Here is a 12673-nt window from a genome sequence, read left to right on the forward strand (position 1 = left end):
TTTGAATTGTTGCCTCTTTCTTTTCTGCTCACTGTACTTCTGGTTATGTTTCTAGTGTGTCAATTGTGTCTCTCATGAAAGCTGGGATTCTGTCCCCTCCCCACCTCAGGTGTAAGGTTGGGGACCAAGGAAGTGCTGAGTTCACAAAAGGGAGAGAAAGAGAAAATGTAAAGAGAAGGCGGCACTCCTGGACCCACCCCACCACCCACCACCACCACCACCACCACCACCAGAAAAGAATGCCAAGCAAAGCAATTGCCAAGATAAATCACTTTTATCTATATAGGAAAGGGAGGATCTAAAAAAAATATAAATTACATTAGTAACACAACATAAGAAAAAAACAGGGGAAAAAACAACAGAGAAGTCTGTATGATGCTATTCTAACCTGTTTATAAAAAGGCCCTGCATCAGAAATTCACAATCCTACCCACTTCTAAAAATATATTTAGACATGTACAGAAGCGGTGGGCTTGTTTTTAAATTGTTTGCTTTTCTGTAAAAATATATTAAAGGTGAATAGAAATCCTCTCTCCCTGCCCCCTATCCAACCCCCAGCTCTGTGCTAGGGACTGGATACCAGAGGTTAACTCTCACCATGTTCTACACCTTAGTTACTACCACTCTAACCCCTCCCCAACTCACTTCACTTAGAACCTGAAACATTAAAAAAAAAAAAAAAGGAAAAGCACACTAGCCTCTTTGGAAAAGCATAACTCTGAGGGTAAACTTGCTTTTCATTTAAAACACAAAACAACATACAGGAGACTCTGAGAGCCCAACTAAACTAAATGGAAACCCAGTCAAATGGAAGTTGGGTTTCAGCTCCACAGAAACTTCTAACAAAGAAACAGAGGGGAAAGAGGCCTGGAACCAGGGGGATTTGCTAGCAATTAGCTGCCTTTGAAATATCAAGGGGCGAGGGTGTTAATGGGCAGAAGGGCTGGGGTCCTGGTCTTTGTTACAGCAGTCAGGGCCTAGTCAGGCAGTTGCCTACACAGGGACACAGACTGTCCCTCCTTCCCTCCCCTCACTACCCTCTGCTGCCTTGAAATCCCCAAGAAGAGCAAAGCTTGGTGGAAATAGAGGGGAGGGGAGTGGGGACCTCACATTCTAGGGGGGGAGGTAGCCAGGCTTTTTGCCTTTGGTGTGACTAGATGGAGGACTGCATGGCCCCTGGGGTCCCCAAAATAAAAAAAAAGGAATGGGGTTAAGGGGCCCCTGATTCCAAATGAGGAGAGTAGATGTGGGGCTGTAGAGAAAAGAAAGAAACTGGAGACACAAAGACAACAAGGGCAGCCTCACATACTCCCGTAGCTTGCAATGGTAGCTATTAAATTCCCCAGAAGCACTGGGCAAACTGGGGTGAGGTCAAGGTGGGGAGTAGAGGACAAGGATGCACTCCACTTGGGCAGTACCAAAATGGAGGGAGTGGGGCATTATCCATCCAGTCCAGGTTGCCAGAGAGGCAGGACAGACTGAGGTGGAGGGATACAGGGGACGAGGAGGGGTTGGGCACTGTCTGGACAATAGAGACATCCACAAAGGGAAGACAGGGAGGGGAGGATCAGATGATCTGCTCCTTTACAGATGGGCATCTCCTCTCCCAGGTTCAGGTTCTCGAATAGCCCATCTGTACTCTGCTTGAGCATTGACCTGATGTCTGGGAGCACAAAGACCCAGAAGCGAAATGTGAGTTCTGAGGTCTTCTTTAGACCAAGACCTTAGGTGGGGAAAGGAGGGAGGCTCCTGATGGAGAACCCAGAGCTGTCCTGTCACATCCTTTCCAGAAGGTCCAGGCTGTGCTCTGTGGTACAGGTGAAGAGAGCAGGCTGTACATAGGCCAGAGTTATCTGCTTCAGTGGTAGGAACTTTCAGACTGTTGGGAGATCACCTGTTGGGGCCCAGCTATAGCCACATGGATAATGTTCTGCAGGACCTCAAAATCCAGGCAAATCCCTGAAGTTCACCCTGGGACAGGGGACCTCATCTGTAGCCACCCAAAAGTAGCTTCCTCCAATGGGCTACAAAGTCATGGTCAAAGGCTTGGGTGTTGGTCCTCTCCCCACCTTTAGACATGACAGAAATCTCTCTTCTTCCCAAAGATGAATGAAGTCAGCCCACAGCCTTTCTAGTCCACCTCTGGAAATGGCCCCTACTGGGGCAGTAAGGAGACTCCGGGCCCTCTTCTTTATTTTCATGATGCATTTGGCAAGAGGGGAAAGAGGCTAGACCCTTCTCCCAGGAACGAATCTGGAATGGGATATGTCCACTTGGCTGGGGGGCAGAAGGGGAAGAACATATGGGCAAAGGTGGACAGGCTTCTGCAGACAGGGCTGGAGTTGTGGGAAGTGTTGAGCACTGGGAACTCCATAATCAGGGAAATAGCAAGGGGCCCAGGCTCACTTTATGTTTCTCCTCATCCTGCCTCCTAGCTCTAAGTGGGGATGAGAGTATAGGGCAGATAAGGCTGGTAAAAAAGAAACGGGTTGAAGCAGCAGAAGAAGGTTCTGGTCAGCCAGAAACCTCTCCCATTTACCTGCTAGTCAGAGGTATGGAGAAGGAAGGCAGGATGCTCTAGTGGAAGTAGAAAAGGGAGTTAGGGGAGTTGGTGAAGGGGCCCTTTGGGGAGTCCGTGCCTTTGGTCAGTTCCAAGAAAGCAGGACAATGCGCCTCAGCACCTTGTCCGGGGCAGATAGGATCCAGGAGTGCCCCGAGAGTTGACGATGGAGAAGGCAATGGGGGTGAAGGGGTGAGGGGCAGGACACTAGGGGGTTCACAGAAGTAGTTTGCCATTTCTGTGGATTTTCAGGATACGGCCAAGTCTCTGCTTTGCTGTGGCCAGGCCCTTTTTAGGACGCTTTCCTGTGGGGGAAAAGAGAGGTAAGTAAAGGCTATGGCAAGGGCTTCAGCAACAACTCCAGCACCATCTATATTTGTTCTACCCCCCTCCTCTGTTCCTTTGCCCACAGAGTATCCCCATTCTTATACTGGCTCCAGGCACATCTTGGGCAAGAGGCCCTTCTTAACTACTTCCATCATGCCTTGGCGCTTCCTCCTATGACCTCCTGCAGCAGCTATCTACTCCCTGATTAGCCTGTCTGATTCCTTTTCCTCATTGATTTATTTGGTCCCAATCATTTTCCTTCCTAAATTCTGCAGGGATGTGGTAATGCCTCCCTGTCCTCTTATCCTGACCACGGAGACTGGACAAGTGCCTGGTTAGTGATTATAGCTCAGTGTCCTGGAAGGTGGCATTCCCACGGCCTTGTTTCGTTAGCAACCCTCATCTTCATCATCCAATGCCACACTGATTTCACCACCCTTGAGCTGCATACTCTAGGGACTGGGCTTTGAAGGCCAAAGTGAGGAAAAAGAGAGCTTGAGCCATGCCCCCCCATTGCCTCTTCCTCTCTCTCCCCACATCAAATCACTTCCCATGTCCACTGTGACCTCCTCCATATTTGATCAATTTATCTTCTCCCTCTTCATTCCCTCTGCTATAGCCCCAGCTTCTCTTCACTGCAGCCTGAAACCTGTGTATATGTCTCCTTCCTAGACTTCTCACCCACTGCCCACCCTCCACTCTGGTCACCAGAAGGCTCTTTCTAAACCCACATCTGAAATGCCCCTGTTTAACATCAGTTAACGTCCCTTCATTGCCTAAGAGATCAAATACAAGTGCCTTAGGTTGACTGTCAGTATCCCTCCCAGGTATTCTCATCTACCAGGGTACTTAGGGTTTGGAGCTGGTGACCCTAAGATCCTTCTCAGTTCTGCAACCATATGGCAGCCGTACCTTGTCCTGCTTGATTGCTCTGGGAGCCAACTGAAGGGCGCCGCTGGGTCAAGAAGACGCCAGGGGCCATGGGTGTGGTGCTGCGGTTTGCCTGGGCCATACCAAAGGCATTGGGACGAGCAGTATATTCATGGTCAGCAAGACTTCCTGAGAGAGCCTCTTGTTTAGGCTCAGGAGGAGGCAGGGGTGAGGAGGAGGTGAGAAGCTGGGGTGTAGTCGCCAGAGTTGGGGCTGGCGCTGCCACGCTGAGATTGGACTCTTGAGGTTGAGGCTGTTCTACCTCCTTCAACAAAGGCTTCTTCTTGATGTATTTCTTCTTCTGGGCTTTCTGCAGCTCCTGAAATATAAGCCAAGTGGGAGGGGAAAATTCAGGAGTGGAGAAGAGAGAATTGCCCAGAAAGGAAACTAGACACTGGTAGATGTGGTTCTATAAATCTCCCCACCCTAAGTCTAGCCTGGATGTTATGTATACAAAACACACAGACCTTCCATCACCAGAGGTCATCTCTTTGGTACCATCCACCCTTAAGTTATCACTGCCACTAACCAGTACAGTGGTAACAGAAGGGTAAATGAGTTCAGAGACTTGGGTTTTGGTCCTAACATTGCCATTTATGAGGTGGACTATGGATACTTCTAATAAGAATAGCCACATTTATGTCGGCACCTAAGGCCCTTTATACAGTTGACCCTTAGGGTAGTACTAACCTCCCATGCAGGCGAAAATCCACATTTTGACTCCCCAAAAACTTAACTACTAATAGCCTACTGTTGACTGGAAGCCTTACTGATAACATAAACAGTCGATTAACATATATTTTGTATGTTCTACATATTATATACTGTATCTTTTGTTTTTTAATATAATTTATTGTCAAATTGGTTTCCACACAACACGCAGTGCTCATCCCAACAAGCGCCCTCCTCAATGCCCATCACCTACCTTCCCCTCTCCCCTATCCACCCTCAGTTTGTTCTCTATATGTAAGAGTCTCTTATGGTTTGCCTCCCTCCCTCTCTGTAACTTTTTTTCCCCTTCCCCTCCCCCATGGTCTTCTGTTAAGTTTCTCAAGATCCACATAGGAGTGAAAACATATGCTATCTGTCTTTCTCTGACTTACAATAAAGGCAGAGAAAAGAAAATATTAGGAAAATCCTAAGGAAAAGAAAATACATTTACAGTACTACACTAAAAAAAAAAATCTACGTATAAGTGGACCTGTGCAGTTCAAACCTGTGTTGTGCAAGGGCCAACAGTCTGCTTAACTTCATTTAATCCTCAGAGTAGCCCTGAGAAGGAAAATCCCTCAGTTTATAGATGAGAAAACTGAGGTGCAGGGATATTAAGTAGTTTGAGCCCAAAGCCTCACAGGTGAAGAACTGCTAGGTCCAGGATTCAGCCAGGTCTATCTGAATACCCACCCTGTATACTTCTCAAAAAGGAACTCTGAGAGTGAAAGAGGAGTAGCTTTGGAATAAAATAAAATTTTTAAAAAAACAAAGAAAACAAAAACAAAAACAAAACCAAACAAACAAAAACTGGGGTTCAAATATAGGCTTGTGCTCCCTGAGTGGGATGACCTCAACAAGTTACTAACCTTTTTGAATCTCAATTGCCTCATCTGTAAAATGGGCCAAATAAATCTGTTTTTCAGGGTTGTCAGAGAGATTAAATAAAATAATGATGTAAAAACACATAGCACATAGTAGGTACTCAGCAAGTGGTAAACTATTGCTCTATCTTCATATCTTACAAAGGTTTCTCTTATTTTTGCTGGTCTTTTAATAGAGGACTTGGCAATCCTCCAGGCCACTAGGTCTTAAAACCTCAATTCTGGATGGGAGAGATGAATATGAAGTTATGTCACTTCTCCCAACATCTTGGATTTCATCCATCCATTGCTCTACGGAGCTACTATCCACTGTGTAGTGGGTACCTGTAGAGTGGGCATCTGGAGCCCTGAGAACCTGGAAAGGTGGTGCTGAGAGCATGTGAACGACTTCACCTTCTGAAATGCTACATAGCCTCACAGACCAACTCAGTGATTACATTTCTTTGCCTTGGCAGCACAGGCCTACTCCTGCCAGGCTGTGGCTACAATAGGAATTTCTGGGGGATAAAAATAATAATATTAGTAATACAGGCCAGGTACTGTTCTACAATTTAACTCATTTAATACTCAGAAGAAGTATGAGAAGAAAGAATTAAAATCACATTTTGAGAAGAAACTGTGGCACAGAGAGATTAAGTCATTTTCCCAAGGTTATAGGACCAATATGTGACCAAGATGGGATTCAGACCTAAGCCACTGGGCTTCAGAATCACTTTTCTCAGCCATACTGCTATTCCACCCATACCAGAAACTGCATTTCTGCCCCCATTTCTCTCATCTGAATCCAGAGATTATCTATTCACACCTAGATCATATAGCTGAAATTTTTCTACCTTTGCTGCCAATCTCATGTAATTCATCCAGATGAATTACAGAAGACTAGACTGTTTTATGACAGGATCACTTACACTTGCCAATTTCCTTGCTCAGAAGCCTGTTAGCAGGTCTTCACCCAAGTTCAAACTTCCCAGTCTGACATTCATGGTCTTCTATAGTCTGGCCATCCATCCCTATCCAACCCATAATGATTACACTGAGAAGCTAACACGTCTATAGTACTTACTCTGTGACAAGTGCCATGCTCTGAGCTTTTCCATATATTACCTCATCTAATCCTCAAAGTTTATGAGGAAACTGAGGCATAGAGAAATTAAGTAACTTGCTAAAGTGGTAGAGTGAAGATTCAAAGTCAGGCAGGCTAGTTCTACAATCCATTTTTTAATCTGAATTTATCTTACCCTATTCCCCATGAAGCCTCCAATCCAGAAAAGATCTGCTCATTTATTTATTCATCCATCCATTCCTTCATTCATTCACCCAACATTGACTAAACATATGTTTAGTATAGTGGGGATACCAAGTTAAATTAGATATATCCCCACCCTTCAGGCACTTACAGTTTAATAAGGAACACAGAAAAGCACACTTATGACTGTTAAGAGAGAATGCTACAGAAGCACAGAAGACTACTGTAATAAATTGGTGGTAGGTGGTATGAAGGTGTGTTAGGTAAGGCATCCGAAAGGGATAATTCCCAATGGGCAGAGGAACAACCTGTGCAAAGGCAGAGGCATGAGACACTGTGATACACGCTAAGTGAACTTCAAGTATCATGGTACAATAGTATAGCTGGTGTGAAGGGCATGTATGAGGGGCTGGTAGGAGGTTAGGGAGGAGAGGTGACCAGAGAACAAATTAAGAGGGCCTTGTGTGCTTTGCTAAGGATTTCCCTTCTCCTAGAATGCCTTTCTGTTCCTTCCAAAAGCTCAGCCTGCAAAACACCTCCCAAATTTCAAATCCTCTTCTTTCAAGTCATCCCTCATCAACCGAAACAGAAGTGAGCTCCTTAGAAGGCACTAAAAATAGTTTTCACAGCTTTAATTAATGTATCTGTTTATTTAAAGCAGTAGAACACTCCCCTCCCCCACTTTTTTCCAGATTACATCTAACATGGCACTAGGATATATATATAACAGAGGGAAGTTCTGGTCAGAGATGGCCTGCCTGCCCTGCGTGGTCTCTGCTAACTCCCAACAACAGCCTCTGAGACATTTCTAAGCAACTCGAGCGCTCCATATAATAGCATATTTAAAACATAATTCTATTAAATTTTATTGAGATAGGATATGATTATTAAATTCTATAAACATTTAACTATTTTATTGAAATGGCAAGTAACATGAAATTTGAAGTTAGAGGATATGAGTTTGAATCTTGTCTCCTCCATTTACTGGCTGTATTATCCTGGACTAGTCACTTAAAGAGAGCCTCATTTTCTTCACCTGTAAAATGATGAAAATATCACCTATTGAACAGGGCTACTGGGCAGATTACATGAGACGTTGTACATGGAAGCCCCTAACATAAAAGCAGATACCCAACAAATGCTCTAAGCAATAGTCTGTGGCATGAAGAGCCAAGAAGATGTTGATAAGGAGAGAACCAGAAAATTCAACTCCAACTGCTCCCAGGGTTGCTGAGCGCAGTATACACATTAGAGAACTTTGTAAACTGTAACCTGCTAGGAGGTCAATTTAATTCTAGTGAAGTGACCCTTTAGGACAAAAACTAGTGGGTGAAGTTTTCTTGGGCAGTAGGGGCTGAAGATTAAGGCAATAATATTTGGCACAGAGGACAAGGAAAGCCTCTCCCCCAAAATCAAAATCCAATACTGGTTGGGTGGCAGAGAACTTGAGTACACTCAGCTAGTAACCTCCTCGGGGTTCCATCTGATGGCAAATGCTCTCATTCAAGGACAGCCCTGGTCCTTCCCACCTAACAGGTTTTTACACACCTAGAAAGGCAAGTGATATCAACAAGAGCTTTTCTCTGGCCCCCTATTTCCTTTCATCCTAAATCATGTCAACTGTGTGATCTGTGGAAGCAGCTTGTCATCGAGTTGGGCTGTGAAGGATATAGGAGGAGCCTAGGATAATGCCATATATAAAGATCAAAGGCTACCCACCCACTCCCCGATGAAACAGTGGGAACCTATCAGCCTGAAGGTCTCAGTTTTAAGGCTCTAAGTAAACTGGGGTCAGTAGCAAGGCCACTGCCTAGATGTCAGCACCTACCTGCTGGGCTAGTTTTGCAGCTGCTGCAGCCAAGCCTGTCTCAATGGAAGCTACCCGGGTCCCCTCACGCACAGGACGGTCCTGCTTTGGTAGAGTTGGGGTCACACGGGCTGCAGAGGAAACAGGATGAAAACATTTATCTGAATGTCAACCATATTCCCTACCTCTGAGCCTCCCCAAAGGTGGTCTCACTGGTCTCCCTGCTTATAGCTTTTTAGAAAGTTAGATTTTGTTTCCTATCAGGGAAGAAGCTAATTTACAAATGCTCAAAGAACACAACGCACACACTGATTACAGGGTAAAAGTTAACTTCCCTGAATTGGCATTTAAGGTTGTCCATGTTCTGCTCCTGGCCTACTTACCTCCTCAACCTTATTTCTACATCCATATTCTCAGCTTCTCTAAACAGAATGGCTTATTATACCTCTAGAATAAGTACAGATCATCCTCTCTCCCTGTGCCTTCATCCTCACCATCCATACTGCCTAGAGTACCCTCTTCCCTTTGTCCCCCACTTCAAAACCTGCCCATCCTTCAAAGGCAAGCTGAAATCAACTTTCTATACAAAACCTCTAGGACCTCTCTGGCTCACACCAACTTCTCCCTCTCCTGAACTTACAATACATACAAGTCACTCAATATATATTATGTACCATCTTGTCTCATTCCCTAACATTGATGTGCTGCTGTGTGTGTTATGTGGTCAACCAAACAGGCTATGAATTCCTGAAGAAGACTGTCTTCTTGTATAACCCTTTTATAGTGCCATAAGAATCTTGAATCAAAAAATAGTTACTTATCCCACATTTTACATAGGAAGTATACTTCAGGATAACCAAATGGCCCCAGATGATGAAGGCGAACTCTTCTTTATAGAAGAATGCCAGCTAATAAATGGAATGACAGAATTAGAAAATCACAGGTTTGCAAGGCCTAATAAAACAATTGATTCTAGGGCACTGGATATTCACACAGTACCAAAGTATTACCTCACATACTACTTGTAGTCTCAAGAAGGAAAAAAACTAGCTTTATGACAGTAAGATCCTATCACCCCCTTAACGAAGCATATTTTTCTATTAAAAAAAATCTTTTTTAATGTTTATTTATTTTGAGGGAGAGAGAGAGACAGAATATGACCAGGGGAGGGTCAGAGAGAGAGGGAGACAGAATCCAAAGAGGGCTCCAGGCTCCAACCTTTCAGCACAGAGCCTGATGCAGGGCTCGAACCCACAAACCTCAAGATCATGACCTGAGCTGAAGACGGACGCTTAACTGACTGAGCCACCCAGGCGCCCCTCCCCTTAGGTAAGTATTAACCTGATTGTTACTAATAGTGAGACAGCTGACTTCATGTGCCTCCTGATACAGTGCAATATGAAATTCACAGCATCACCTGGGAAGTAGTTTTGCCAAAGACCGAAAATCAAGTAAGTGGTTCATATTACTTCCAGTTTTTAGGAAATGAAGAGATAAGACAGCAAGTTAAATGACAACATGAGAAAACAATCAGACATTCTACAAGATAATTGGCCTGTTTCATTAAAAAGACAATGTCACAAGGAAACAAACAAAATCTAGAAGGTGGGATGTGTTACAATTACACTAGCTTTTACAATAATCAACAGCATAAAACAAAAAAGGGGGAATGCTCTAGGTTAAGAAAGACTCAAAAGGCATGACAGCCAAATACTTTGTGAACTCTGTTAGATCCTGATTTAAACAAATCCACTGTAAAAATACCTTTTTTGGTTAGACAATTGAGGAAAATTGATTATGGACTTAGTATTAGATCATGGATAGGAATTATCACATTATTAATTTTGTTATGTATAATAGGATTATGGTTATATGAGAAAATGTATTTTTTTAGAGATGCTTATTAAAGTACATTGGAAGTGAGGAATGACACAATATTTAGGATCTGCTTTAAAGCACTGACAATTTTGATAAAAAGAAAATAGATGAATCAAACATAGCAAAATCTTGGTAACTGTTGATTCTTAGTGGTGGGTGTATGGGAATTTATTGTACTATTCTATTTTTAATTAAAGAAAAAAGTCAGTGCCAAAGGAAAAAAAAGAGGTGGTGGTGGTTATTGACCTAGATTTAAAGATTCCTTGGTTAGCTATTATTATTATTATAAAAAAAGACTTTCCGTATAAGCAGTATGCAGATTACAGAATAAGCAATTCAAAAGGCTGAAGTCCTCTCTTTATAAAGATGATATTTGTTTAAAAATGATGTGAAGCAAATGTAGCAAAAACGTTAATGTACAATTTTGGTTATAGATTCTTGGGTATATTTTATATTGTTCTCTATAGTTTTGTTATGTGTGGTGGTTTTAAAACAAGGCCTCAAATTCTTTGACATTGTTCCTATTGATAGGTGGGGTCTTATGTTCCCTCCCATTGAATTTCAGCAGGCTCATTTGTAGCCTATAGAATGTGGTGAAGGTAACACTGCTTGACTTCCCAGGCTAGGTCAGAAAAGGCAATTTCAGTTTCTGCATTGCTTGCTAGAACACACACTTTGAGCCCTGAGCAGGCATGGAAGAAGTTCGATTGCCTTGAGGCCACCAGGCAATGAGGAAGCTAGTCACATGGAGAGGCCACATGTTGGCACTATGCTTGGCAGTTCTAGTCCTTGAGTCTTCCCAGCCTAGGCACCAGATATGTAAGTTAGTGACACCTTAGATGATTCAAACTCTTGGCCATCAAGAAACCCCCTCAGCTTTCTAATTTTCCCAGATAAGGCCCCATACTATATGGAGTAGAGACAAGCTACCCCTACTGTACCCTTTCCAAATGCCTGACCTGTATAATACATGAGAAAGTTCTTGTTTTAAGCTGGAAAAAAAAAACCCTCCTTCAGTGAACCTGGATTTTGAGGAAAAAAATACTATGAAAGACATTTTGTGGGGCACAGTGGAGAAAATTTAATGATGGACTGGGTATTAGACGATCTTAAGGAATTATTAACTGTTAAGTACAACAAAGGTAGTATGGTTACATAGGAGGGTGTCCTTAGGCGATATTGAAGTATTAAGGGGTAAAATATCATGTTATGGCTGCAACTACTTTGAAGTGGCTCAGCAAAAGCTAGAAGATAAATGAATAAAGCAAATACAGCAAAATATATTGAGAATATAGGTGTTTGTGTACTATCTTTCTACATTTATGTATGTTTGAAATTTGTCATCATAAAAAATTTTAAATGACTGAGACTAAGATTATAACAACCCAATGAAATGTTTAGTCCTTGAAAACATCCTGATTTGAATACACAAATTATAAGATACTTTTGGTACAATGGGGGGGGGGGTATTTGAATAAGGATTTGGTATTAAATGACATTAGAAAATAAATGTTACTTGACTTAGGTGTCATAAAATGGTACCATGGTTATAGAAGAAAATGTCATTTTCATAGCAAAGCATACTGAACTATTTGGTATGTCATGATGGATGGCAATAGCAAGAATGACAAAGTTAAGGACTTCCAAAAACACACTCCTGAATTAAGACAATGAAAAAACTGGTAAAAATTGTCAGAAAAAAACTTTTGCAGAACTCTGGATAATTAGCTAAAGGCTTACAGTAACCCTCTAGTGAATTCTAGTAGGGAAGTGAAGACTGTGAAACGGGTGAGAAGGACACTTTTTATTGTATATCCACATGTACTTTTTGCCCTCCTGGAATTTATACAATTATTATTATCTTTTAATGTTTATTTATTTTTGAGAGAGCACACAAGTGGGGAAGGGGCAGAGAGTGGGGGAGACAGATGATCTGAAGCAGGCTCTGTGCTGATAGCAGAGAGCCCGATGCAGGGCTTGAACTCATGAACCGTTGAGATCATGACCTGAGCCGAAGTCAGACACTTAACTGACTGAGCCACCCAGATGCCTGCCCTTTTGGACATCATTGGGGATCCATCGTCGGTAAATAATCAGAGACACCAACACATATAAAGATGTTCACCTCAAATATTACTAATTGTGAAAATGTGGCAATAGGCTAAATGCCTCACGTTAAAGAGAAGTTAGGTAAACAAGGTATATCCACAGAATAGAATATTTTGTAGCCATTAAAATACTTATAAACAATGGCGTAAGGACATGCTTATGAAATAATATTGATTTTTTTTTTTTCAACGTTTTTTTTTTGTTTTTTTTTTTTTTTTTTT

The 12673-nt window shown here is 42.6% G+C and overlaps 1 protein-coding gene across 3 annotated transcripts in view; it reads right to left on the minus strand.

Moving 5' to 3' along the window:
* Positions 1–255: 255 nt before the first annotated feature.
* Positions 256–12673, minus strand: part of PHF8 (PHD finger protein 8) — a 94242-nt gene continuing 81824 nt past the window's right edge. For all 3 annotated transcript variants that reach the window (XM_049644619.1, XM_049644620.1, XM_049644621.1), the window contains 3 exons: positions 8487–8596; positions 3800–4136; positions 256–2865 (listed from right to left, as the gene is read on the minus strand). In XM_049644619.1, coding sequence (XP_049500576.1) covers positions 2777–2865; positions 3800–4136; positions 8487–8596 — 536 coding nt within the window. In that variant the 3' untranslated portion in view covers positions 256–2776. The remainder of the gene's footprint in view (positions 2866–3799; positions 4137–8486; positions 8597–12673) is intronic.

The sequence above is a fragment of the Panthera uncia genome, chromosome X, assembly GCF_023721935.1.
Source record: "Panthera uncia isolate 11264 chromosome X, Puncia_PCG_1.0, whole genome shotgun sequence".
Classification (NCBI taxonomy): Eukaryota; Metazoa; Chordata; class Mammalia; order Carnivora; family Felidae; genus Panthera; species Panthera uncia.